Below are 26,898 nucleotides of genomic sequence, written 5' to 3' on the forward strand. Positions count from 1 at the left end.
ATGCCTACCACCCTGCCCGGGACTCCGAGCTCCTCCGGAATCCACAGCTTGGTGTTCCTTCTGTGGCGGTGGGGCTGGCGGGTGTGCGCGGTGTGTTTGGGGGTGGGGATGTCTCCTTTCCTCCACAAGGCCTTGGCTCCTAGCAAACCCAGTGGGCGCATGGAGGCTTGGTGCCACCCAGTGGCCGTAATTGTGATTGGCCTGGCTGCCTTCTCCCTGGGGTGGTGTGGCAGCTGCTGAAGCTGGAGCGTGGGACCTTGGATTGCCACACCTGCCTGCTCATTCACCTGGCTCCTGGCAGGGACCCCTGTGACCAGTATCAAGTCCCCACAGCTGTCTTGTCTCCCTTTCACAGCCCATGCTGACCCTTCCTGAACCCCACCCGTGGTCAGGGCTCCTGGCACAGGCTTCCACGTGAGTCTTGGAAGCTGACCATGTGTGGTTCCAACATCTTTTAGAGTCCTGAGCTTGTGCTCTCTGCTGAAGCCTCAGTTTCCTTTCCACCCACAACTGTAAGGGCTGCTTCTCACCAACAGTCAGGGGCCCTGTCCACTGGTTCCCTGTGTTCCTGGCAGACCAACCACTGCCATGGAGAAGCTGCTAAGGCTCTTCCATACCTGCCCAATGTCACTAGATGTCTCGTGTATTTATGTACATTTATAAAGACACCCTATAGAAATCCACATGAAAAGCTGCAAAGTGGACAGGAGATATGAACAGTGACCAGATGGGGCCACACCTGTAATCTAGCAACTTGGGAGGCTGAGGCAGGAGGATCCCACATTTGAGGCCAGCCTGGGCAAGTTAGTGAGACCCTGTCTCAAAATTACAAGGGCTAGAAATGCAGCTCAGTGGTAGAGCACCCGTGGATTCAGTGCACAGTGGACCACCTCCACAAAAGACATGATCAGTGGCACAGAAAAGAGGAGGTGTCCAGTGACATTCCACTTCACACTGGTTTCAAGAGATGAGCTGGAGTAAGACAGGGCTCCCCCTGAGACACAGAACCCTGGTCCTGTGGCCTGGTGTCAGGTGTGGGGTGGTGGCCAGACGCTGGGCTCCTCCACCAGCTGGCCTGAGCCCCCGGGTCCCCCTAAAATCTAAGTGTGCTTGCTGCCCCACTGGACAGCAGACCCCAGGGTACCACCACCGACCTGGGCCACGGGAGCGCCCTGGTACACGTCCAGGGCAGAGGGCAGAAGAGGTGGGTCCCCGTGTGCCCACTGTGAGGTCTGAGGTGATTGAGTGGCACTGTGGACTGGAGTGTGGCCCCTCAAGTTCACGTGTTGGAGTCCTAACCCCAGGACTTCAGAATGAGACTTTATTTGGGAAATTTTCTGCTATTATTTCATTGAATAGGTTGTTCATTCCTTTGGTTTGTATCTCTGTGCCTTCCTCAATCCCAATAATTCTTAAATTTGGTCTTTTCATGATGTCCCATAGTTCTTGGAGATTCTGTTCATGATTTCTTACCATCTTCTCTGTTTGGGCGACTTTATTTTCAAGATTAAATATTTTGTCTTCATTGTCTGAGGTTCTGTCTTCCAAGTGGTCTAGTCTATTGGTGATGCTTTCCATTGTGTTTTTTATTTGGTTTATTGTCTCCTTCATTTCAAGGATTTCCGTTTGGTTTTTTTTTTTTTTGAGAATCTCTATCTCTTTGTTGAAATGATCTTTTGCTTCCTGCAGGTGCTCTTTCATCTGCTTATTGGTATTATCATTCATTGCCTGCATTTGCTCTCTTATCCCATCCTTTGGTTCATGAATCTTTTTTTTTTTTTTTTTTTTTTTTTTTTTTTGGGTGCTAGGGATTGAACCCAGGGCCTTGTGCTTGCAAGGCAAGCACTCTACCAACTGAGCTATCTCCCCAGCCCCTCATTTTAATTATGTATATTTTGAACTCCTTTTCTGACACTTCTATCATACTGTCCCTAGATTCTATTAATATAGAATCTAGTTTTGTTTGGATCATTTTCTTCCCTTGTATTTCATGTTGTTCATGTATCTTCCCCTCCAGCAGTGCAGATCTGGGGTATTGCAGTTTCCTTCCTATAGGCTTATAGTGACCCTATAGGTTTCCAAAACCTTTTCTTTAAGGGGAGATCAATATTAGCAGTGCCCAGTTCAGACAGTATGCAACCCTAGACCAAATAGCCCCATGAGGATGTTAACAATATTCTCATAATAAACAGAATGAGTTCAATTATTATCTACAGTATAACAAACAGATTTGCAATAAGGTCTGCAGTTTCTAATGGAGGACAAAGAGGATGGGAAGGGGTGTAGGATGTAGCTGTTAATGAGATAAGAAAAGAATATATAGAAGTTCTAGATAATAGAAAGAGTGAGAGTGTAATCAAAAGAAGTTGGTTGTTAGCATGAGAAAAGGGAGAAAGAGACTCTGAGGGAACAGGTAAACAAAAGGAAAATAGAGTAAGAAAAGTAAAGAAATAAAAACATATAGTTTTTCAAAAAGGTGGAAAGAAAAGAAAATCTACACAAAACAGTCATATAGTATTCAAACCTCCCAGAGTTCAGCAGCCTGATGCCTGAGAGGTACCTGACAATGAGCTTCAAGCCTCCAGCAGCGTCTCAGGGTGGGATTTGCCCCACCTAAAGATGGGAGCTACCGCTTCCAGGATTATCCAAGATGGCCGCTCTAGCTTCCAAAAGTGTTGGCAAATGGGGAGCTGCAGCTCGGGGTGTGGACGTGGTCAGCAGGAGGTCCTGGAGGTGGGGTGTGGCCAGTCTGGTTGTGGGACCAGTCAGTCCATCTGGGGGCCCCAGAGGTACGGAGTGGTCTGTTGGGCTGTCAGGTCCTGGAGATGGGGCTCGGTGAGTCCAGCCAGGGGTCCTATGGGGCCTGGCTTTTGTCTCAAAATGGCAGCAGCCACGTGTCACCAAACCTGCAGGTACTGTGACAATAAAATTCCAGGCAACAGCAAGCAGCCGGTGCTCCACTGGGGGTCTGCGGTCAGTCTGTTGACTGCTGTGGGACTATAGGGTGGTGAACCTCGGGCGGTGGGTGATGGGTAGGTGATAGCCAGGCAATAGACAGGCAAGAGGCAGGCAAATGGCAGATGATAGGTGCCAGTAAGTGCGCAATCTGCACTCTAAAGGTAGTCGATATGCTGGCAGACTGCAGGTGATCACAGTAGACAGATGGGGTAAAGAGCAGGGGATCAATAAGCAGCAAAAACTGTCTCACCAAGAAACAGATGTCCTCTGCTCGAAACCTGAGTTATGGAGTGACAAGGAACGCAGCCTCCCTCTAGTCCGCCATCTTGGATCTCTCCAGAATGTGACTTTATTTGGAGATAGTATTTTTTACAGAGGTAATTAAATTCAAATGAAACCATCAGTGTGGGTTTTGATCCAATATGGCTGTCCTTATAAAAAAGGACTGGGATGGAGCACTTGCTTAGGCATGAGGCCCAGGCAGAGGACACAGGGATGCACACACAGGAGAATACCACGTGAACAGGAGGGCAGAGAGCCTAGGCTGGCAAAGAGGCTGCACCCCAGGACTGGAGTTGGCCCACGGCACAGCCAGCCTGGCCCCCCGGGAGGAGCCAGCCTGCCGACCCCTGGGTCTCAGACATCGAGCTCCTGAACAAAGGCGGGAGATTTCTGAAGCCCACCTTCCACCATGTTGCACTGTTTGGCAGCCACGGCAAACTAATCCAGATGGGGAAAACCCCAGGAAATCAAAGAAAGCATCATTAGTACATATTCTGACTGCGGTGGAGACTGGCTGCAGGGTGCCCTTGGCAAGTAGGACAGACACCCAGCATGAGCCTTCTGTCCATCTGCAGTGTGAATCTTTTCACGTTCACAGTATGTCTTAAAGGACAGAAATCTGTCGCCCCCCACAGGGTTGTGCCTAAGCCCCCCAGTGCCCTGCAGGTCCCTCCCACCATGCGGAGCAGACCCTGGGACGGAGGTCTCAGGGCTATGGTTGGGATGCACTGATGCATTATGCTCTGCCCCTCCAGAGACCCTTCCCCATGAGGTGTAGCCCCTTTGCTTTGACAGGCCTGTGGGGAAAGCTGAGGGGACTGGGGTGCTCTTGGGGCACGGGTGGGGACTTGCACAGGTATTTCCATGCCCTGTCCATGTGGTGCCTAAAGGGACACCCTCCAGCAGTGAGCAGCCCCAATGCCCAGATCCTGTTTCCAAAGACCAGCCCCCAAAAGATAACCAGGGCTCTGCCAGGCACTGTCATTTCCCCAGAGGTAAAGTGCTAGGAGGTGATCGGCACAAAGCTAAGCCGTTGTGAATGGGATCAGCAACCCCCAGGACAGGGCCCCCCAGTCCAGGCTCTTCCACTTGAGGACACACAGTAGTGTGGCCCAGGTGAGTCGCTCACCAGGGTTCCACCATGCCAGCACCCTGATCGTCCGGCCTCCAGAATTACAGGAGTCACGTCTGCTGTTGTGGGCACCCCAGTGCATGGTCCAGAGCAGCCCCAGGTGGGCTGAGACAGGCTCCCTGGGGGAATGCCTGACCCTGCGAGGGGCAGAGGAAGCAAGGACACCCTCAAAGACTAATAGGAGAGGTCAAAAGGACACAGAGATCCTGACAGAGGCTGTAACCCGCCCCTCTCCAGCCCCTCCCCACCTCCTAATAGCTGAAGAATTAAATGTTTAAAGAGTTTGAATTTTGGAAGAAAAAAAAAAAAAAAGGACAAGAGGACCCCTCGCAGGGCGAAGCAAGCATGAGAAGAGACAGAAGGCCAGCACTGAGCACGTCCTGCCCGAGTGCAGACAATCAAAGGCGACGTGACAAGTGGTGACTTGGATTTTTTAAAAACCTACCAGCCTGCATTGATGTTTTCAAAAGTTTAGCAAAAAATGCCAGCTGATGAATGCAGAGAGGCAAATAATTAGAAGATGACCACCTCAGCTATTGCCCCCTGACTGGGTGTGTGGACCGGCTGTTCCTGCCCATTGTCTTCCCAGGTCTTGGATGGCGAGGGACACTTCCTGTGGAGACAGCGGCCATTTCTTGGCCAGGAAACCACCTGTAGCACTACAGGCCAAGGGACAGGGACCTCTGGAGCCCTGGCATGGCGTTTTTGCCACAGGTCAAGCCTGTGTCTGATGAGTCCCACCCAGGTGGAGGCTCTGTGAGTCCTGTCCTAGTCGAAGGGCAGAAGGGACAGCTGAAGGTACTGCAGAGGACTTTGCAGGACAAGGCAAGGTAGGAGCATGATTCCGGACTGGATCCCGGAACGTCTGAAACAGCTATTAAGGGCATGCCTGAGACACCCGGAACCTGGGTGATGCGTCCCTGTCTTCTCCGACGGTCTCACTCCTGGGAGAGAAGGCTCCAGCTCTGGGACTGCGGCCTGCACTCAGGTGGTCAGCAGGAGGGTGTTTACCGAGCTGAGCCCAGCAAGGCAGTCAAGGGCCTGCAGGTGCACACTGTTCTCCAACTGCTCTGTGAGTCTGTTGTCAGTAACACGGTGGTGGGGTTGTTACAAACTGTCACTAGTGCGGGCAGGAGTCAGCTGGGTGTGGCTCAGCACAGGGTCTCACTGGGTGCTGTGCCAGGCTGTGTTCCCCTCTGGACCTCGGGGTCCTCTTTTTGGCAGGTTTCAGCTCCTTGCAGTTGCAGGATAAAGGCCCAGGCCGCGAGAGGCCACTGCATGGTCCTGCCTTGAGGGCAGCCCCACCTCTCTACTGGACTAAACCAGATCCACCCCTGCCCGCCTCCAGTGGAGCCGGCATTCCTGGAGACTCTCATACCCTCTCCCCTCCTGAGCTGCCCCAGGCCCAGGGGCACCTCTGGGTCCAGCCTCTGGGACTCCAGCACAGTGCTGCAGCTGTCCCGGCAGCACCAGGGACCCACACCTGTCCTTCCCCAGCTCCTTCCCATGCACCCCTCCGCCAGCTGAGTGCCCTCCGGAGGGGCCTTCCGTGACCCCCCAGGCACTTGAAAACTAGAATGGGAGTCTGACCTCGGCCAAGCCACATGGAGCGTCTGGGGATCTCACCTGCTGTCTTCCACCTGGAGCAACCTGGCACCCGGGCTCCTGTGGCCCGTGGGTGTGTCCCTGCGTGTGCTCCTCTGTCTGGCATGCCCTTCCTTGTTCTCCCTTCTACCTGGACTTCAGCCACAGCCGAGGGCCACCTGGAAGCCCCCTCCATCCTCCAGATGGACAGCCCAGCACATAGCACAGCACCCTTTGTGGATACTAGGCCTGGGTGGGGGGAGCCAGGCAGGGAGGAGGCTCAGATGGGATGGGCAGGGGCCCAGGAGACCTTCCACCGAGCTGCCAGCCTGTCTGTGGACCCCACCAGATGGGCTTCTCCCAACTAGGGGCTGTCCCAGTGCAGGGCCTGGGCTGTGTGGGAACGATGAGCCCCTGCCTGCCTCTCCAGCTGGGCCCTGGGCCCTTCCTCCACGCTGACCCAGCTGACCTTGCCCAATACCTGGACCCAGCAGGGCTTTTCCCAGCACAGCTCATCCAGCCCAGAAGTACCCTCAGGGTCAGGCAGCAGTGGTGGCAATAACGAGGCCCGGTGGGACCTTCTGCATGCCCTTGCCCGCAGATACACACTCGCGTGAGTTTCGCTTATTTATTGAAAACAAACGTGTGCGCTCTGTACAGGCCTGGCTCCCAGGTGGGCGCGGCAGGGGCCAAGCTGGGCGGGAGAGCAAAGGCAGCTGGAGGGGGCAGGGAGGGGTTTGGCCCCTCACCTGACCAGCAGGGCCAGCTTATCCATTACTGCCACTCTGCCAGCAGCCAAGGCAGCCCCAACCACGTCGACAGCTTCCCATGGGTGGCCACTGTCCTGCCTGGCAGCAAGGCAAGGGAGCCCCTCCTTAAAGCAAAATAAATAGGTGAACAGTCCCAGCCCCAGGCCCTGCAGCTGTGGCTTCAGTGGTCAGTGAGAGAGAAGCCAGCCTGACCTGGTCGCTCCAGAGAAGGGCTGGCAGAGCTGGGCAGGGAGAGGGGCCAGGCCAGACCCCAAGGGTTTAAGGCAAAGCAGGGTGAGGGTGCGCACAGCCCAGGGCCGGGCCAGCCTTTGGCACAATCAGGGCAGGGCGGCCATGTGACCATGGGGCAGGGCTGAGGATGGTGGTGGCTGGAGGAGGCGAAAAGCCCCTTGGTCCTGAACCTCCCGCTCCAGGGCCTGGCAGGTGGACTCTGAAGGGCACAGGCAGGGCCTCAGCCACCAGCTGACTCCTGTTCCCACGGTTGCATCCCTGACTCAGCTCCTGGCCGTCAGCAGAGTGTGTCCGTGTTGAAGGAGAGCTGGGCCTGGCGGGAGCAGACGGGCTGGGCAGGTGTCCTCCAGCACCCTGGTTGGTACTGAGGGCACTCACACTGGGACGCTGGCCGGGGCCTGGCTCTCGCAGGCTTTCCTGCCTCCACTGCCCCCCCAATGTTCTGTCCGGGCCTGGGCTCCTCCATGCAGCTCTGCCCAGCCCTGTGGCTGCTGCGTCTACGTCTCTCCTCTGTCTGCAGGCTCTGGTCCCTTCTGCTCCCCAGCTCTGCTCTGGAGTCCCAGAGCCACTAGCATGCTATGGGCTCTGCATTTGGTCTCTCTCCGCCTGTCCCAGTCTCCCCTGTCTCCTCTAGTCCTCAGCACACACAGGTCCCTCTCTGCTGCCTTGACCTCTGAGCAGCAGGCACCTCCATCCCAGATCCTGACTCCCTCAGTGGCCTGGGTCCCTGCAGAGCTGGCCTGACTGCCCTGGTCATAAAGCCCTGGTGGTACGGACGGTGGCATGTGGCTCACCCGCTCCTCCTCAAAGCTGATGAGGCCCTCGTCCTCTGTGTCCAGGTCCTCAGGCTCATCTGCCACCAGTGCTCGGAGCTCAGTGGGGGCTGGCCGGGGCCGCAGAAGGCTGAGCAGACGGCCGAGGGGGGACTGCAGGGCTGAGGGAGGCTCAGTCTCCTGCTGTTCCAAGTTGTCACTCTGTTTCTTGGCAAAGTTCACAAACACCTAGCCAGCAGAGGCAGGCAGGTGGGTGGGGTGGGCCTGGGCCAGCACTGCATGCCCCCCGCCCACTGCCAGTCTGCTCACATTGTCCAGGGTGGTCTGGCTGACTGAGTAGTCCTCGATGCCCAGCACGCCCACCACCTGCTCCATCTTGCTGAACACCTGGGCCAGAGAGACGTGCTCGGACTTGAGCTGGTACTGCACCTTGGTGTGGTGCCGCTCCTGGGTGGAATTGGAGAGAGGTCAGGGCCACTGGGCCAGAGAGGGTCCCCTGGCCCCATGAGGCCCTGCCCACCTTGAGCACAGCCTCTGGGAAGTTCCGGTTGAAGAACCGCACCACTTCCTTCACGTTCTGGCTGCTCTTGGTGCGCACGGTGATCATGTAGCCATCTCCAAACCTGGTGGGACAAAGCCATGGCCGGGAGCCCTGTGGGGCCCACCAGAAGTACCTGGCACTCCACCCTGGCTCACCTGTTTTTCAGGTGCTGGATGCTACCTAGACAGCGCAGACGTCCATTCACCATGATGGCCAGCCGCGTACACAGGGCCTCGCACTCTTCCATGCTGCAGGAGACACCCGGTTTGCACACTGAGGGGCCCCTGGGGGCGGGGTGGGGCAGGGGGCTTACCTGTGAGAGGTCAGTACTACCGAGCGACCCGTCTTGATGAGGTCCAGAATGAGGTTCCAGAGGAAGCGCCGGGCCTTGGGATCCATGCCTGTGGTGGGCTCATCCTGGGGTGGGGGTCAGGTTCAGCCACTGTGCTGGCATCCCACTTGGGATCACCGGGAAGATCAAGGCGGGGGACCGACTCCCCACCAGAGGACCAAGGCGGGGCTCACCAGGAAGATGAAGGCAGGGTACCCAATGAGCGCGATGGCAGTGGACAGCTTCCGCTTGTTGCCGCCGCTGTAGGTACCCGCAGGCTTGTCTGCGTACTTGGTCAGCTCCAGCTTCTCCAGGGCCCACTTCACTACCTGGTGGGCAGATGTCCGCGCAGGCTCAAGCTGGCGCCACTGTGCCCACCACGCCCACCGGCGGCCCTGCCACAGGCCCTCACCCTCGCCTCGTCTTTCCAGGGTATGCCGCGCAGGCGCGTGTACAGCTGCAGATGCTCGCGGGCCGTGAGCTCGTCGAACAGGGCATCGAACTGCGGGCAGTAGCCGAGGCTCTGCTGCACTTGGAGCAGCTCCTTGAGCACGCTGGGGAGGCAGGCCTGTCAGCACCAGGGCGGCACGGGCACCCCGCCCCCAGGCGCCCCGGCGCACCTGTGCCCGTTCACGAAGGCCTCGCCCCCAGTGGTGCTCTCATCTCCAGTCAGCATCTTGAAGGTGCTGGTCTTGCCGGCTCCGTTGACACCCAGGAGGCCAAAGCACTCGCCAGGACGCACGCCCAGGCACAGGCGGTCCACAGCCAGGATGCGGCCGATCTTGCGGGACTTGTACACCTGGCAGAGGGACCGCCCCTGTGTGCCTGGCCCCGCCCCCGTGTGCCTGGCCCCGCCCCCGTGTACCTGGCCCCGCCCCTGTGTGCCTGCCCCCGCCCCCGTGTACCTGGCCCCGCCCCCGTGTGCCTGGCCCGCTCTACTTCCACTGTCGGGCTGAGCCTCGGCTTTCCCCACCCCACTGTCCGCCCTTTCCAGGTCCTGTCACCCTCTCACTGCCCAGGGCCCACCTTAGTCAGGTTCTCAATCTTGACCATGTCATTGTCAGCATCCCCACGAAGCACTCGTTGCCGCTCACTGGCCACATCCACATCGTCCTCCACAGGTTTGGTGGATACTGGCATTCGTCTATGGGGACAGGGTGGACAGTGACTGGCCAGGCCACCCCTGCTGCCACCCAACCCCACCAACATCCACTCAGCCCTCTTGCTGTAGCCAGGGCAGGGTAGGCAAGCGGCCGCCTGCCCTGCCACTGCCCAGGACTCACTGTGGCTGTCTCAGGAAGTTGTACTGGCACATGATGGTAAGGAGGAAGCCCACGAAGCCTTCGACCGTCATGGCCACCAGCCCGCGTGTGACAATGTCCCACTCGAATGGGGACTTCATCTTGTCAAGCTGGCCTGTGGGCAGCAGGCTCAGCGGTGTGCGGGGCTGGCCCCCGCCCCCCACCCCTGTCCCCCGGCCTCACCGATCTTGGCGTAGTACTCGTTGATGTACTCGTTGTAGGCCATCTCCATGAGCCCGTGGCCCAGGTTGTAGTTGGGGAAGACCAGGAAGCAGCTCTTCAGGTAGCTGTTGACTATCTTCAGGTCCTGGGGGCCAGGCAAGCCTCAGGGCCGCTGCCCCAGGCCCGCCCCACCGCCCGCTGCGCCTGCCCCTACCTTGTCATGCTCGAAGAGCTGCAGCAGGAAGGTGGCCACGGTGGCCGTGATGCCGATGAAGAGGTTGATGACGATGAGGAACACGTAGGCTGAGCTGGGGACTTCGAACCAGAAGGAGGCCGGGTACATGACGGGCGTGATGGACCAGCTGCGGGCAGGCGGCAGGGTCACACGGGCACCGGCCCACCCACCACCACCCCTGCACACCGCCCCTCACCCGTAGAGCAGGAACAGGGAGAGCACTGCTGGGAAGTTGGTGGGCGAGGTGTAGGCTGGCAGGTCGAACACAAACAGGATGAGGATGCAGCAGGTGGCTGGGACCAGGTAGTTGAGCTGCAAAGGTAGGGAGGTGAGGGAGGGGCCGGGAAGGGGAGAGGGGAGGGAGGGGCAGGTGAGGGAGGGGCAGGGGAGGAGAGGGAGGGGCAGGGGAGGTGAGGGAGGAGCAAGGCAGGTGAGGGATGGGCAGGTGAGGGATGGGCAGGGGCAGGCGAGCGATGGGGCAGGGGTGAGGAATGGGGCAGGTGAGGGAGGGGCAGGGCAGGTGAGGGATGGGCAGGTGGGGGATGGGGCAGGAGTGGGGGATGGGGCAGGGGTCAGAAAGGGGTGAGCAGGCACACCATGTCCCACACGTAGTTAGACAGCCAGTAGATGACGGGGTTGCAGCCACTGACGAACTGCAGGTGCTTGGCTTTGGTGGACTTCTCAGCCACAAGGAAGACCACAAAGCTGGCCGGCACAAAGGACATGGCCACGATGATGAAGATGGCGATGACCACATCTGTGCCCTGCAGCCTGGGGGAGGAAAGGCTCAGGCCCGGGCTCAGGGCTGCTCCGCCCACCGGTCCCACCGGGGCTGCCCCACCTACAGGTAGTCCAGGGAGAGGCTGGCGCTGGTCCTGTTCATGGGGTGGTTGGTGACGGTGATGCCTGCACACACAGGGATGGCAGCCTCAGGCCCTGCTCCACCCCCGCCCGCCCAGCCCCGACGCCCAGCTCACCGTAGGCTGCAGGGCTGCCCTTGCTCTTGGGCAGGTTGGCGCGCAGGATGGCGTTGTTGAGGCTGTTAAGGTAGGTGGGCATGCTGTGGTAGCCCTTGTTATTGTAGAGCACCTGAGGAAGGACAGCGGGCTCAGAGAGGCCCCGAGCCCAGGCCCTAGACAGCAGCTGCCTGCCGCGAGGTCCCGGCCACAGCTCACCTGGGCCACCCTGCGCACTGCGATCTTCCGCACCATGGGCGGGGCCCGGGCGCCAAAGGAGGCTGGGATGGACTTCTGGACATTGCCGAAGGTGATGGCCCCATACCTGGGCACGTGGGTTTAGGGCAGTGAGGTCGGGCAGGCAGCGCCCAGCGGCCCTCCCTGACAGACCGCCCGCCCAGCTCACCGGTGCAGCCGGAAGCGGTCAGAGGTGAAGAGCAGGTATTCAGAGACATTGTGGCCCGTGATGTCCGTCAGGATGTCTCCCGTGACCACACGCATCTGGGGCGGGTGCCCGCCCACACTGCTCGGGCAGGAGAAGCCCGTACCCTGCGCAGAGCAGGTGCAGCGGACAGGCTCCCGCACCAGGCGTGGCAGGGAAGGTGCAGACGTCCACGTCTCTGTGGGCACAGCGTGGCAAACTGAGACATACCCCTGGTGTCCCGTGCACCCAGCAGCCCTCGCGAGCCAGTACCTGGTCCCGAGGTGGATGGCAGGGAGGTGTTCCAGGCCTGGAGCGGGTCCTCATCCAGGGATGGAGGGGAGTCCGATGGGGCGGGAGAAGGTGGGGGTGGCACAAAGTTGGACAGGGGCAGTCCCTGCGTGAAGGACTCCAGGCACATGCTGTCGAAGAACCGCGCGGCCAGCTGGCGGGACTCCCCGCTGCTCAGGTTCAGCGTGGGCCCCAGCGAGCTGTTGGTGGGAGACTTGAGCACGCAGGTGGCACCCACTCCCGAGGGCAGCCGGAAGGTGCCCACCAGCTGCTGGGGGCTGGCATCCGGTGACAGTCGCAGCCTAGGGATGGCACTGGGTGAGTGGGGTGGGGGCACCATCTTCCCTCCCCCCCCCCCCCCCGCCTCCCGTGGAGCCCTGGCCTCACCGGTATTCCCTGCGCTCCTCGTTGGCATAGGGGATGAAGTTGCCCCGGGGCTGGGTGTAGTTGTGGTACTGGGAGGGGGACAGCACCAGCGGGGGCAGGTCGCCTGGCAAGGGAGCAGGGTCAGCAGGTTCCAGCGCCTGCCACAGCCCAGGCCTGTCCCTTCCTAATACCCAGAGAGCCCAAGCTTGGGGTCTCAGCCCCTGGGAGGTAGGACTCCCAACCCGGCCCCCCATGAGGTCCAGAGCAGGGGAGACATCCCCAAGGAGGCCTGAGAGAAGGTGGAGCCAGACAGGCTAGGGCTGGACACCAGCCTGCCCCCAGCAGGACGGGCAGTCATACCAATCTCGGGGACAGAGAGGGCCACAGTCATGGCCACACAGACGAAGAGGGCAGGCAGCAGGATCTGCGAGCAGAGAGCTTTGGAGTTGCGGCGGGCACAGTGGAAGCGCTTGACCAGGAGCCCATGGAACTGCCGCACCTTCAGCCACCAGCCTTCCAGCTTGCGGCTGCCCTGCCCCACCCGTGTGAGGGCCTCCGCTTCTGCCTCTGTGCAGAGAGGCTGGGCTGAGTGTGCAGCCCGCACCCCGGGGCCCACCCGGCCTGGCCTTCCCGGCCACACCTTGCAAGCTGATGTTGTCTGGATCCTGCAGGTTGTCAAAGAGCGGGCGGTAGTCGCCATAGACATCAGTGTAGCCGGCTCCCTCATCACCACGGGCAGAGCCCACTGAGGACACAGACTGCAGGGATGCCTGCGACTGGGCCAGCTCTGAGCACTGGGCCAGATTGCTGGGCTGGCCCTCCCCAGACACCAGGCCCTCTGCCCCAGGAAGCACGTCCTTCCTGGACTCCTTTACGTCTGCCACAGAGGAGGGGACAGCGAGCGGGGGAAGGCTGAAGGCCGACTGCCCCTAAGGCCTGCCCAGCAGCTCAGCCCCTGCTGTCCACCCAGGACCCCAGCTCCTAGCCTTACACCTAACCAGGAACTGTGGTACCATGCCCAACCACCCGGTACCCAAGCTGACCTTGGGCAGTCCTGGCCTCTCATTATCACCCAGGAGTCCCTGACACCCCCAAGGGAGGCCCTGTGGGTGGGGCAGCTCTGGGGCCCCTCACCAGCCTCGCTGTTCTCCAGCGACTGGTCCTCCTCCGACACCTTGAGGAACACCTCCTCCAGGGTCGTGTCCATCAGCCCGAAGCTGCTCAGGTGCAATGCATCCAGGCTGTGCTCCAGGTGCTGTGAGGGCGTGGAGTGTGGCCAGGCAGGTGGACACATGGGGCAGGGGTGCGCCCACCTCCCGCCCGGCCTGGCCCCTGACCCGAACCCTGTGCTCCGCCCTCACACCTGGAAGAGGCGCTCGAAGGCCCCCTTCTTGGCGGCCTCGCTGGGCAGGATGTAGGAGAGCTCGGTGCTGGTGTCTGAGACCAGGAGGCAAGAGGCCACGTGCTTGCGGATGAACTGGGACACCTGGGGCTCTGAGCAGCTGCTCAGGGGGGCCCGGCCTGGGGGGCTGGATGCCAGTCCTGGCTCTGGAAGGGAGGCAGAGCCGGGAGGGGCTCACTAGGAGACCGAGTAAGAGGGCCCTTGATGGGAACCAGGTCAGGATGGGGACGTGGGGCGGGGCCAGACCCCCTGCATCCTGGGTCTGATGGAGTGATGGTGAGGGTCCGCCTCTCCACCGTGGGGTCCCAGGTAGGGGTCCTGGGGCAGGGGTAGTCCGAGGCCAGCTCAGCCTCAGCACAGACCTTGGGGGGCCCCGGGTTCAGCAGGCCGCTTGACCAGTGTGAGGCGGTACCCGTCGCCGTAGGCGCCCTTGAGGAAGAGCGGGGAGCCACAGCACTTGAGCTTCCCATGGGAGATGATGGCGATGCGGTCCCCCAGCAGGTCAGCCTCATCCATGTGGTGAGTGGACAGGAGGATGGTGCGACCTGCAGGGTGGTCCAGACCCGGCTCAGGGGTGGGTCAGAGTGGGCAGGGGTGCCCACACCTGCCCATGCCAGCCGGGTGTTCCACTCACCTGGCTTGTACTTCAGAATGAGGTCCCAGATGGCCCGGCGAGCATAGGGGTCCACACCGGCAGTGGGCTCGTCCAGGATGATGGCGCGGGAGCCGCCCACAAAAGCTATGGCCACAGAGAGCTTGCGTTTCATGCCACCTGACAGCGTCTGCACCAGGGAGTGGCGTTTATTGGACAGCTCCAGGTCCTCGATCATCCTGGGGACCAGACAGGAGGGCGATGGCGGGGGCTCTGGAGAGGCCCCGCCCAGGGTTCGCGCCCCGCCTGCGCCCACCCACTTGTCCATCTCCTTGTGGATCTCCTCCTGCGCCATGCTCTTGAGCCGTGAGTAGAACCACAGGTGTTCCTCCACCGTCAAGCGGTCGAACAACACGTTGTGCTGCGGGCACATGCCCAGGTTCTTGCGGATCTCATCCATCTCTGTGCGGATGTCGTGCCCATAGATGGTGGCCGAGCCCGAGGTTGGCGGGAACAAGCCAGTCAGGATGGACCTGGGTGGGTGGACAGGGTCATGACCCACCCCCCAGCAGGGATCCCACCCTGCCCAGTTGGTTACGCTCTCCTGTCCCTACTCACATGGTGGTGGTCTTGCCAGCCCCATTGTGGCCCAGGAAGGAGACCACCTGGTTCTCATAGAGGTTGAGGCTCAGCTTGTTCAAGGCCAGCTTCTTGTCATTCTTGTAGACCTTGGTGAGCTTGTCCACACACACGACCAGGGGCAGGTGGGTGGGCTCTTCTTCCATGCCACGTGTCTCCTCTGCACCAGGGCTGTGAGTCAGCGGGGCAGGGGGCTGCCCCGGGGCACCCACCCCAACCGACATTCTGGTGCCAGCCTCACCAAAGCGCCGGCTCTCCATGGCGCAGGCCTGGTCCTCCTCCATGATGCTGAGGCGGGGTGCACGTGCCCAGGGCCAGCTCCACTCCCAGGCCTCTGTCCGCCCACTGCCCAGCCAGTAGGACTTCTGCAGTGGGAAGTACCAGGGCCGGGGCAGCCCATACATGCCTGGGGTTTGGGGAGAGAAGAGGAGACTGACCTAAGACCTGGGGGTGACTGACTGTGTGGGTCATTTGCCCACCCAGGGAGCTGCCCCTGCTGTATTTGGGAGGAAGCGCAGACCTGGCCCCACCGCTGCTGGGGATTCCCACCTCCAGCCTCAGGTAGGCCTGTACCTGGATGCACAGCCTCAATGTACCACGTGAGCACACCATAGACAACTGCGTCCACCATCAGCATGGTGACAGCAAGGAGCAGGTTGAAGTCATCGCCTTCCACAGGGGACTGGCTGAATGTGTGCCACTGGATGCCCACACCTGCTACCTCATACAGCGCAAAGTACTTAGAGCCCAGGCCAAAGGCTGTGGTGGACATCAGGGACTAAGAAGACAGCAGTATCAGTTGTGGGCAGTGTCCACCCCACCCCACCCCACCCCACCTGTCTCATCCACCCGGGGCCCTCACCGCAATGCACTTTTCGAAGGCCGTGATCTTGTCATGAGCCACCTCCTCGCGGATCGCCACGTACATGTAGGGCACGTAGCTCAGGAAGTAGATGATACCACCACAGGCTGAGGCCAGCTTGGCCTTGGAGTACAGCACGGACACCAGGAAGCTGTGCAGGTGTGGCCACAGCACCCTCAGCACTGTGCCCAAAGCCCCCCATCCTGCGCGCCCTGCTGGGGCCCAGAGCAACCCCAAAAGGGCGTGTGCACAGCTTTGGGTGCCCCCGGCCAGTGCTCACCAGAACATGATCGTGGCCACGGCATAGACAGCCAGGAAGAGCCAGATGATGAGCACGTGGCTGTGCATGAGCACCTGGCCGTACTTGAGGATGGCAGTGAGTGCGGTGACGGATATGGACAGCTGCACAAAGCCAGTGATGAACCAGGCCACCCAGTGTACCGCGTTGTTGAGGCCCATGGTCTTCATTACCTGTGGTGGGTGGGTGGCAGGCAAGGCCCCTTGGGGCAGGGCACAGGAAGGGACCACCCTGTCCAGCCCAGCCTGGCAGGTGGGTGCCCGCAGGTGCCCAGGCGCCCACCTCCTTGAGGCGGTGCTCCTTCTCAGCCACTATGTGCTGGATGGTCATGGCCACAGAGTACACCCAGGAGATCACCATGCAGAGCGGCATCATGTGCTCGATGACGAACAGGAAGCTGGTGGGGGCACAGGCGTGAGCGCGGCTCCGGCCTCGGGGGCCCCCTCGGGCCGCACGCTCGCCACTCACTCGTCGCGCGTGTAGCAGGGGTAGGGGAACATCTGCACGTAATTGCCGGGCTCCACCACGTCGTGGCCCACGAAGGTGTTGATGATGGCGCGCTCCATCATGTCTGCGGGCGGGCGCAGCCGTCAGCGGCCTCGTGCGCCGCGCCGCGGGAACCCGCGCCCCCGCCGGCGGCTCTGCCCCTCACCCTGGATCCAGACGAAGCCGTAGAGGAAGTAGAAGCGGCCACCGGTGTTGGGCCCGGGCCGCCAGTAGGCGCGGCGGATCTCGTTGGTCTTCTCGGTGAAGCTGGAGTTCTGGCGGATCTTATAGTGCACGTGCGGCGGCAGCGAGCCATCCTTCCGCGTCTGGAAGATGACACCTGGGGACCCGAGGCAGGCGGGGTCGAGGGGTGGGGCCAGCAGGGTCAGGGGCGGGCCAGGGAAAGGTGGGGCCGGGCTGCAGGGGAAGCCGCGCTGTGGGGCGGAGCCTTAGCAAGGCGGGGCTGGGTGGTGAAGCGGGCAGGGCTAGAGGACAGGGTGGGCCGAGCAGTGGGAGGGTAAAAGAGGACTGGCGCTTGCGCGGGACATAGGGCGGGGCAGGAGGAGCGGGTGGAGGGGCCCCGCAGGAACCCCCGCGCCGGATGGCAGCTCACTGGCAAACACCGTGACGTTGTCCTGGTAGGCCTGGTTGAGCGTGTAGTTGACTATGCTCTCCTCGTCCGGAAAGCCCTTGAAGATGTCCACGCTCACCTGGGGGAGGCATCCTTAGAGTCCGCCCTGGCCATGGTAGGGGATGGGGGGCGCAGCTGTGCCACCCCACCTTGGACATGAACTGGATCCAGCCGCAGGCCGCGTTGTCAATCGTGTCCAGCTGCTGCAGAAGGGCTGTGCCGTTCGGCAGCGAGAAGTTGTCCTGGCGCAGGGCGGGGGGCAGCTCCTCCAGCGACAGGTTGAGTGCTTCCGGGTGCTGCCGCAGCTCCTCCACGTACTGGGGTGGAAGGCCAGTTCAGAGGGTGGCCAGAGCCCACCAGCCTGGGGAGAAAGGGGCTCCCCCACCCCACAACCTGCTAGGCCACCTCCCCATCCCCACCCAGCACCCACAGCACCTGCCGCAGCCAGTGCAGATGCTGCTGAAGACCACCCTGCTCCAAGAAGCTGCGGATCTCGGCAGAGATGTTGAGCCAGACCTGGGCGTAGTGAGTCACGTTGCCCACAAAGGCAAAAGTCTCGTTGGCCTGTAGTGAGGGCAGGGGACTCCAGGAAGGTGCCCAGCCAGCATGGGGGTCCTCTCTTCCCCCACTTCCCCAGTCCTGCTCTGGCAGCACTCCCACCTGGAGGCGCCCCGTCCTAGAACCCCTCTATGCCCTGGGCCTTGTCAGGTCAATTTCCAGCCCTGGCCTTCCTGTTCCAGACAGGATTTCGTTCCAGTTCCAAATACCCCACCCACTGGATGCTGCTTTGGGAATCCCTAGACACACCTCTCACCCACCAGCACTGTCCTGCTCCAGTCATGGCCAACCAGCAGGGAACCCCAGGCAGATCAGCCCCACCAGGGCATCCAAGCACCCCAATGCCTCTGTACCTTGAACCCCTGGACTCCACAGGTTCCCTTCACCTGTAGAGCCACATCAGTGCTCCAGGGCCTGTGGACCATGGCCTGTGTGGTGCCACACCCTTACTATGCCCGTTCTACTGACCACCTCTGCAGAGGTCCCAGGCCTGCAGAATCCGCCACCCAGCCTTGGGCTCCTGCCTGTGTGAAACGCACAGCTCATGCACCAGCATGCCAGACCCGCGTACCTTGAGGATGACGCGGTCAGCCTCGGAGCCTGCGGGTGCATACAGGATTTTGGGGTTGCTGGTCATGAGGTGCACAAGAAGTCCCAGGTTCCGCTGCTCCTTGCTTGTGAAGCCCAGGGAGCTCATGTTGCCCCTCCGCAGCGCCTCTGGCTCGATCGTGCTGGCACAGGTGGGGGGCGGGGAGTCAGAGGTCAGGTAGGTGCTGTGGTCTGGGCAAGGGGCTCAGGAGTGGGGCAGGGAATCAGGGTAGACATCTGGTCAGGGCTTAGACGTCGGGCAGGGTACCAAAAGACATTAAGTGGGAGGGCCCTGTGTCAGGACCAGGTCATGGGCTCAGGTAATATGCCACGTGTCCTCACTGACCCTCCAGACCTACCGGTTGTTCCCACACAGGATGGGCTGCAGACCTGCCCAGAGCTGCACAAAGGCGGAGCACTGGCCCTGCAGGGTGTCTGGGGAGGCCGGGGCTGCTGCTGGCGGGGGGCCTTCCTCTGCCGTGGAGTTGGAGCCTGCACTTGTGCCAACCCCAGTGCCATTGGCTGCACCCCCCGGACCACTGGCTGAAGGCACCGGGGCCCGGCCAGTGCAGGCGCCCTGGGGCAGCAGCAGGGCCAGGGCTGACAGGACGTCCACATCTTGCAGAACCTTCTGGGCATCCAGCAGGTCCCCTAAAAGTGCCTGAAGCCTGCGTGGGGGTGGCGCCTGCTGCTGGGAGTCCGAGCTGTTGGGGGCGTCCAGGCCCAGCTAGGGAAGATGGGGCACATGGCCAAACTCAGACTGGGAACTACGGGTGGGTGGGTGAGGTCAGGGTGGAATAGGGAGGACACCCGCAGAGGACACGGCTGGGGAAGGAGGCTGCCCACAACTACAGATAGAAGCCAGGGGGCATGAATCATGGTGGGGGGTACTAGATGGCGAGCCGCAGGCACCGTCCCCTGCACTGCCTGACAACAGAAGCTTCCCTAGGACCGCAGGGAGGCCAGCACCTCCTCCAACCCAGTCAGCTGGCAGGCAGGGCCTTACCTGCTGGGAGATCTTAGCCATGTCCAGCTGGTTCCGGAGCTCAGCAGCCAACCAACTGAAGCGCTGGGCACGAGCTGCAGCCTGCCCACTGCAGATAGTGTCCTGGTAGCCCTGCAGGGCTGTCTGCTGACCCTCAGGCATGGTGAGGACCCGGCCCAGCTCCCCAGAACCTGGAGCACATGTGAGCTGCTCCAAGAGAGCAGGGGCCAGCAGCAGCTCCTGAGGGCAAGATGCAGGGGACAGCTGGGGCCACACAGGGACTCCATTCCAACCAGGAGGAGACCAAAGGCCCAGGCCGGGTGGTCTGGGCCTCACCCTGCCCCAACTGCTGTGCCAGCCTCGGACCTCTGGAGACTCATGTCACCATTTGCCTCCTCTCCCTCCCCATGCCAGTCGCAAACTACAGAAGGAGCCCCACGTGACCAGGGAGGGCCCTTTCCTCACCCAGAGGGCAGAAGTCCCCACCCAGAGCAGGCTTACAGCTCCCATCCCAGGGACAGGCCCCTCACCTCCATCCGGAGTAGGGGACTGCTACCCAGGCGGCTCCAAGGTGCCTGACCCCTGGGAAAGTCTGACTCCCCATGCAGGGCAGGCAAAGGACCAGAAAGCAGGCGGTAGACCTGGCGGGGAGGGAGCAGGCCTCAGGCTGGGGCCCTTGCATCCCTTCCCCACCACACTGGAGGAGCACTCCAGGCCAGTGCTGTGCCCACTGCTGAGGCATGCCCCATCTCACCTTGGGCAGGTCCACACGGGCAGCCAGGAGGGCCTGGGCTGTGCTGTTGGGCAGTGAGAGGTTCTGCATCAGGAAACGCCAGAGCTCCCGTGGGTCCCTGGCCACCGAGTCCAGAGAGAAGGAGGACACTGGACAGGCAGAAAGATGAAGCTGAAGGGTCAGCACTACCCTGGGCAGAGCACCAAGGCTCAGCGACTGTAGCAGGCAGCTTGGAGAGGCCTGCCAGAGCACGTGCGTGTGGAGCAGCACCGTGCAGATGCAGAAACCCAGGCAGAGCTTGGTCACTGCCCAGAGTGACAAAGCAGGGCTTGAGGCCCTCCCCTGCAGCCCACCTCCCAAGCGCGCACCTGTAGGTCTGTCCGAGTGGCTCTCCCAGGTGCCTGGGCCTGAGCTTAGGGCCTCCAGGTCATGACGCAGGGCCTCGAGCTCCGAGCCGAGGCTGGGCCGTGCTGGGTCAAACAGGTTGCCCTCCTCCACCACGCGGTTGAGGCGCTCCAGCAGCTGGGTGACCCTGCACCACCAGGGGACGTCACCCTCTGGGATGGGGGAGGGGGAGTGGCCAGCTCCCAAGGGGCAGGGGTCACTCACGTGGAGTTGGCATACTGCAGGAAGCCAAACTCATCCCGCTGGCCATCGGGGCACAGAGACTGCATGACAGGTAGGATGCCGGCGGAGGTCAGGGGTGCTGCTGTGTAGAAGGCTGGAGGGGACAGGGAAAGGGGTCAAGTAGAGGGACAGGCTAGGGGGTGGTCGAGAGAACGTCAGGGAGGGCAGGACAGAGCACCTGGCCCATGGCTGTGCTAGGGCCAAGAGTTCTGATGCAAATGATTCTAGCAGGTCAGAGGTCAAAGAGGCCCTGCCACCCCTTCCCCTATAACTCCCAGAGTCTCCCTCTCTCCTGAGCCCATGAAGCCACAATGCCCTGACACATCCCCCCACAGGGCCCAGGGGAGCACTGAGGCTCTACTGGGCACGACCTCTGACCTCTCAGGCCAGCTGGTTAGCAGAGTGAGTGCAAGAGCCCACAGGAGTTTGAAGGGAGAGCAGCCAGGCTGACCCTGCCCCAGCTCAGGCTAGCCCAGACTTAGCCCAGGTTAACCCAGGCATCCCACCCCTAGAATGCATGGCCAGGGGATCCCACAGACACCCTGATGAGGAAATGCCCCAGCAGCCTGACCAGGACATCAGTGGTGGCCCAGTTGGCCTAGCCTTTCGCTACCCACCACCACCCCATCACTGCCCACCACTGCCTTGTAAGCCAGCTCTTCCTGACCAGGGCAGGAGCTCTGCAGAAGTCAGCGGCCGGGGGCAGGGGTGCTGTTAATATAAGCAGGAAGGGTGCTCAAGCTGCACCAGGAGGCCACACAGGCCCCACAGCTGCCACCTGGGCCGTCACTTACAGACTGCACGCAGCCGGCGGAAGAGGACAAGACCATGCGGGGCGGGGGAGGGGGTCGAAACAGAACAGAGGAGACAGTGAGTGCCCAGCCTGCCAGCCACAGGACTGTCACACTGGTGGCCACACAGCCAGCCACACCTCCACAGCACAGCTAGGGGATGTGGCCGGGGCCACGCTTGGGGAGCCAGAGTCAGGCACGTGCATTTGGGCACACATGCTCGCAGCAGCGGGCCTGACCCTCCCTGTCCACCTGCTGTGCCCCAGACCAGGCCGCTGCCTCACCTTCCTTCACTGAGATGGTGGGCTTCTTCTGCCGCAGCCCAAGCAGGATAAAGAAGAGGACGAGTGGAATGAAGATCTCGAAGGCCAGGACCCACTGAAAAGGGTGGACCACATAAGCCTGGCTTCCCTTCACCACCTGCCCAGCGGCACGTGAGGCACCTCTGTGGGCTCTGCCCCTCCCTAAGCTCCCTCCAGGCCAGCCCAGCCAGTCAGGACCGAAGGTCAGCACAAATTCTTCAGGCCCGGCCAAGGTCGCAGCCCTTTTTGGGGCACCTGGAGGTGAGCATTAGCTGGCGCCCCCAAACAGGTTTCCTGTCCCCTGTTCTAAGTTCTACTTGCCACACTGGGAACACCGGCCTTCTGAAAGCCTTGAGCCAGCAGGGCCAGGTCAGTCCACCAGTGATCCACTGTGCCCCGCGCTTATCTCCCCCCTCAGCTTCGGGGCGGCTGGGCAAGACCTTGGAGGTCGTTGCAGACCCACATGGTCTCTTCCTGCAGCTCCCACCTACTCCCAGGGTCACCCCCCACCAGGACCTGGGAAGTGAGGCCTAGGTAAGGGAGGCCCACCTGAGCCCAGGGCCCCGAGCCTCTGGGGAGACCTTGCCAGAAGTCTGACAGCCCCCAGTTCTGAGGCAAAGGCACCGCTGTCCACTGGGGCCTCTCACGGACAACTCCTGCTACCTGAAGCCAGGCCACAAGCTGAGCCCCGAGGGGCCTGCTCTGAGTGGGAGGGATGTGCTCGAGACCCCCAGGGCCCAGGCTTCCTTGTTAGGTCCCCAGCTCAGAGATGGGGGTGGGAGGGCCAGTGCTCTTGGGGAGCCCTGCAGACCAGCCCTCTCTGAGACCCACAGGACAGAGGGCCCTGGGCCTCCCCCATGGATCTTTTCAGGGCCACCGGTTCCCTTCGTCCTCACCCCCACACCGAAATAGACCAGGCCCCAGCAGTGCTGTGTGTGGCTAGCTCAGCCCTGGTCCCCGGCAGCGCCCACTGTGCTTGGACAATAGTGCTCTGTGATCCAGAACACCATGCTGTGTGTCCACACCCCACACTCACCCCAGCCCGTGCCAGCCTCCACCCCCTCCCTGAGCCAGGATGGAGGCCAGGACATCGAGGAGGAGCTGTGAGCACCCCAGAGCAAGGGTGGCTGGAGGCAGGGGTCACGGCCAGGTGCCAGCCCCACCCACACCCGCCGGACACAGGCACCTCTGCCACCATAACTGCAGCAACACACCATGGCTACCTCCCCCATTGCTATAGCAACGGCTGTGGCCAGCATGAGCTGCCAGGAGGAGGAGAGTCCTGGTTGGCAGGCAGGCGGCACAGGTCCAGCACCACCTGGGTGCCCCACCTGGGCTCCTGCAGGTGACCAACTTCTCTCCCCCAAGACCAGCCCTGTAGGTAAACATTGTCCCAGGGTCTAATACCCTCCCAGACCTTGCCCCCCACCCCCCACCCCAAGTCCCATGACTGCGGTGACAAGGGTGAGGACAGGGGGACTCAAGGGTGATGCTGTGGCCTTTTGCCCCAGTTACTTGGTGATAATGATTTCCTCTGTCCACCAAGGGCGGCCTGGGGCCCCAGGTGGACCCACATCCCACCATCCCAGGTAGGAAACTGAGGCATAGCCTCGGGGAGGAGGGGGCATACAGGGCAAAGTTCCTGGGTTCCTGCCCCCCCCCCGAAGTCTGCACATGAATACCCGGTCCCCCGCATGGCACACAGCAGGTAAGACCAAGCCTCTGCCTGTCCAAACCCGGCCCCAGGAGTCCAGCTCCAATGCCCAAGGCCCTTCCTGGGAAAGTGGGGATCCAGAAGAAGAGTGCCCGGTGTCCAGTCAGCCCCAGTCCCACAGGCAAACTCAGTCCTCTTGGAGAAAGAAATTCCCGTTTGCCACAGCCATAGGCTGGGGACCTCCACGGTGGCCTAGGGGCCTTTAGGAATGCTGTATGGTGGGGGACCTGGAAAGTTCTGGGGAAACAGCACAATCTAGCAGGGGCCAATCCTGGGGGTAGAACAGAGGGCACCTCCCACCTGCTTGACAAGCAGCCCCATAAGCTACTGCTCCCTTCCCTGAGACTTGGGGTCCCAGTGGATGCAGGGGCCACATTCCAGTCTCTGCTCCCAAGCCCTGGGGGGCCTTCCTGACAAACACCCTGGGGCTAATACTAATATGAGCCCCCAGCCCCACCCTGTTGTCCCCAGGGACCAAATAGCTAGAGCTGTGGCCCAATCCTCAAGACCCCATGCTGCCAGCCCCAGGCACTGTGGGCAGGACATGTACCCAACCCTGGCTCCCAGCCAAGGCCAGGTGCCCAGAGGAACCCTGTAGGCTGTAATGATGATGACTACCCTACCCTTCCACAGCCGTGGGTATTCCACTGTGTATTCTGAAGCCCCTCTCAAGGAGGAACATAGGCAGCAGCTGGTGCCACCCAAGAAATTCTAGTGCCCAGGGTGGGCAAAAGGATGCCACCTCCGCCTCAGAACCCCCACCACCCTGTCCCCTGTGCTGGAAAATCCCAAGGGCCTTCAGAAACCCAAGCTGGCCCAGGCCTCCTGTGGTGCACCTGCCCTCCTGGGGCCAGAGCAAGGAGAAGCAGCCGAGGGCCAGCAGGACACCCATGCCCCAGCCCTGCTCCCCACCCAGGAACCCTGCCCTCACAGCTCTGTGTGTTCTGGCTGCCCCCCGGAAGTGCTGAGAGTGAGCTGGTGGTCACAGCTCTACTTGGCAGGACCCATCCCAGAGATGCCTGGGGCTGCAGGATTCAGAGTGCGGATCAGTCTCGGGGAGAACTTGTCCCAGAGGAGAAAAGGTGCTGGGATGCTGGGCGAGGCTGGCACAGGGCGGTCTCGGTGGAGAGAAGGCAGAAGCGAGGGTTGTGGACGTGCCAGGAGAGGTGCGGAGGAGAGGAGAGGAGAGGAGAGGAGAGGAGAGGAGAGGAGAGGAGAGGAGAGGAGAGGAGAGGAGAGGAGAGGAGAGGAGAGGAGAGGAGAGGAGAGGAGGAGGGGGAGAAGGAGGAGGAGGAGGATGATGATGAGGAGGAGGAGGAGGAGGAGGAGGAGGAGGAGGAGGAGGAGGAGGAGGAGGAGGAGGAGGAGGAGGAGGAGGAGGAGGCGGCGGCGGCGGCGGCGGCGGCGGCGGCTCCCTGGAACCAACTTGGGCCTCAGGCGTCTGCCCAAGGGCAGAGGGCGGGTGGAGGGAGGGAAGGGACAGGTCGCTGCGGGGCTCCGGAGGAGTGGGTCCAGGCCCACGGAGCCTCGGTGCTGGATGGAGTGCCCCAGGCCAGCGCTGGGTCCTGGGAGCCAGGACCTCCCGGGAGCCCGAGTCCTGGGGGCCACCTGTCCCCACCCCCATCCCCCGCGCAGCCGGCCGGCGAGCGCTGCGGAGGGCGTCCGCCCGTGACTCAGCCCGGCGCCGCGAGTGTCGGCGGGCGCGGGCGGCGCGCTGACACCGCCGAGACCCTCCGCAAGGCCGGGATTCGGCCGAAGCGGTGGGGCTGCGGGGCTGCGGGGAGGGGGCTCGGCCCGCGCCCGCCGGGGTCTGCGTGCGTCGATGCCTCACGTACGCGCGGGGAGCGCGCCGCGGACCCGGGCGCGCGGCCTGCGGCTGGCGGTCGGGCGCGGGGGCTCACCGGGCTCCGGCGCTTCAGCGTCACGTTCTTCCAGAGCAGCAGCTGCAGCTGGTGCAGGAAGCCCATGGCGCGGCCGCGCTCCGCCGCTCACCGCCGCGGCCCGCTCCTCTGCGCGCCCCGCCGGGCCCCGCTGCCCGCCGCGCCGCTCGGCATCGCCCGCGCGGGGGCGGGGCGCTCGGGCGTCCGGGACCGGCTCCGCGCTAGCTCCACCCCGGCGGCCGCGGCGACAGCGATCGGCGCCGCGCCCCGCCCGCGCCCGCCGCCCCCGCTTAAAGGCGCCGCGCCGCGCGCTGCGCCCATCAGGGGGCGCTCGCAGCGTCCGGGCCCGCCTGCACCTGCGCAGCGAGCGAGGCCTCCATCGTCCTCCCACCCGGCGCCGGAGCGCGGTGCCCGCCAAAGCCCCTCAGAGCCCGCGTCTGAAGCCAGACTCCCGGATCACCCCTTCCCGGATCTGGGATCCGTAGTTTCTTGCAGGAGCCCCAGGCCTGTGTCCTCACGACGGGGGTCTCCCGCAGAGGCGCCCCAAGGTGGTCGCTGTCATTCAGGCACCCTGAGGGAAAGCTGCAGGCCTTGGTCCCCACCAGGTCACTGCTCCGCCCCGCTGTGCCAGGCAGGAGTCTCCTTTGGACGCGAGAGCCCGACAGGCCCCAGGAGCACTGTGGAGGTCAGCGCTCTAACCTAGGACAGGTGGGAGTTTACCTAGGATGGGTGGCAAAGACCTCACCTGCACTGGCAGGCACTGCCCTGGAGGCTGCAGGAGCCAGCGTCCAGCCCAAATAGCACATCTTGGCTGGTGCCTTTTAGCGGAGGCCCCTGGTGACAGGGACTGAGGTGGGCTGACCCACCCCATAAGGGCTTTCTGTGTCTCTAGTAAATGGGCCACCTGTTGTCTAAGTGCCATTGATTACGTTCTTAAGATGGAAAGCATCCTTCAGGAATTAGGAAAGGTAGAAATGAAGATGTCCTTAGAGAGCTCACAGGTCATAGAGGGCAGTGGAACAGCACATGGTCATCTCCTTTCTTGCATCCCACAAATGAGTTTCCCATGAGATTTTTTTTTCTTATTTTGAGATGGGGGAGTCTTGATATGCTGCCAGGTTGGTCTCAAATTTCTGGATTCAAGTGTTCCTTCTGCCTCAGCCTCCCAAACATGCACCACTGTGCCCAGCTTCCCCGCAGGAGTTTTACTTGGTGGGTGGGCAGGCATGAGTTCCATGGGGTCACACTGACCAAGAGTGGATGCTGTGGCATGTCCACACAGTCCATGCAGGTGTGAAGGTCATTGGGTGAGCTGAGCAGGCTGCATCCAGCCATTCTACAGGGACGTGAACACGAGGCAGAGGAACTGGGGGTGGGGGTAGGTCCACCTGGAAACTGTCAAGGGTGACCGTTTGGCCGTGTCTGAAAAAGTTAAACATATTCAAACTATAGTGCCAAGGTATCCTAAGTTATTAT

General features: G+C 61.8%; 1 protein-coding gene across 2 annotated transcripts; it reads right to left on the reverse strand.

The window, feature by feature from the left end:
- Nucleotides 1-6,570: 6,570 nt before the first annotated feature.
- ABCA2 (ATP binding cassette subfamily A member 2) lies at nucleotides 6,571-25,641 on the reverse strand. Of its 2 annotated transcripts, none has more exons than XM_079112734.1 (48): nucleotides 25,444-25,641; nucleotides 21,811-21,904; nucleotides 20,718-20,829; nucleotides 20,477-20,640; nucleotides 20,130-20,257; nucleotides 19,906-20,016; nucleotides 19,397-19,615; nucleotides 18,750-19,117; nucleotides 18,374-18,533; nucleotides 17,680-17,808; nucleotides 17,394-17,561; nucleotides 17,227-17,323; nucleotides 16,780-16,953; nucleotides 16,596-16,698; nucleotides 16,410-16,524; nucleotides 16,110-16,300; nucleotides 15,830-15,980; nucleotides 15,541-15,745; nucleotides 15,209-15,373; nucleotides 14,947-15,127; nucleotides 14,649-14,861; nucleotides 14,371-14,567; nucleotides 14,099-14,281; nucleotides 13,698-13,882; nucleotides 13,469-13,589; nucleotides 12,975-13,211; nucleotides 12,695-12,901; nucleotides 12,356-12,458; nucleotides 11,951-12,270; nucleotides 11,663-11,897; nucleotides 11,476-11,581; nucleotides 11,278-11,389; nucleotides 11,146-11,206; nucleotides 10,897-11,071; nucleotides 10,497-10,612; nucleotides 10,280-10,427; nucleotides 10,087-10,210; nucleotides 9,886-10,018; nucleotides 9,629-9,746; nucleotides 9,223-9,401; nucleotides 9,015-9,156; nucleotides 8,797-8,931; nucleotides 8,585-8,688; nucleotides 8,427-8,519; nucleotides 8,251-8,353; nucleotides 8,040-8,177; nucleotides 7,752-7,958; nucleotides 6,571-7,270 (listed from the first exon to the last, which is right to left on the reverse strand). In XM_079112734.1, the coding sequence occupies exons 1-48, from the start codon at nucleotides 25,507-25,509 to the stop codon at nucleotides 7,235-7,237; spliced, it is 7,332 nt and encodes a 2,443-aa protein (XP_078968860.1). In that variant the 5' UTR covers nucleotides 25,510-25,641; the 3' UTR covers nucleotides 6,571-7,234. The 2 variants fall into 2 exon arrangements, with proteins under 2 accessions (XP_078968860.1, XP_078968859.1); XM_079112733.1 differs by having other exon boundaries at nucleotides 11,663-11,876; nucleotides 25,444-25,524.
- Between the last annotated feature and the right edge of the window lie 1,257 nt (nucleotides 25,642-26,898).

Source organism: Sciurus vulgaris (genome assembly GCF_902686455.1).
Source record: "Sciurus vulgaris genome assembly, chromosome: 15".
In the NCBI taxonomy this organism is placed as follows: domain Eukaryota; kingdom Metazoa; phylum Chordata; class Mammalia; order Rodentia; family Sciuridae; genus Sciurus; species Sciurus vulgaris.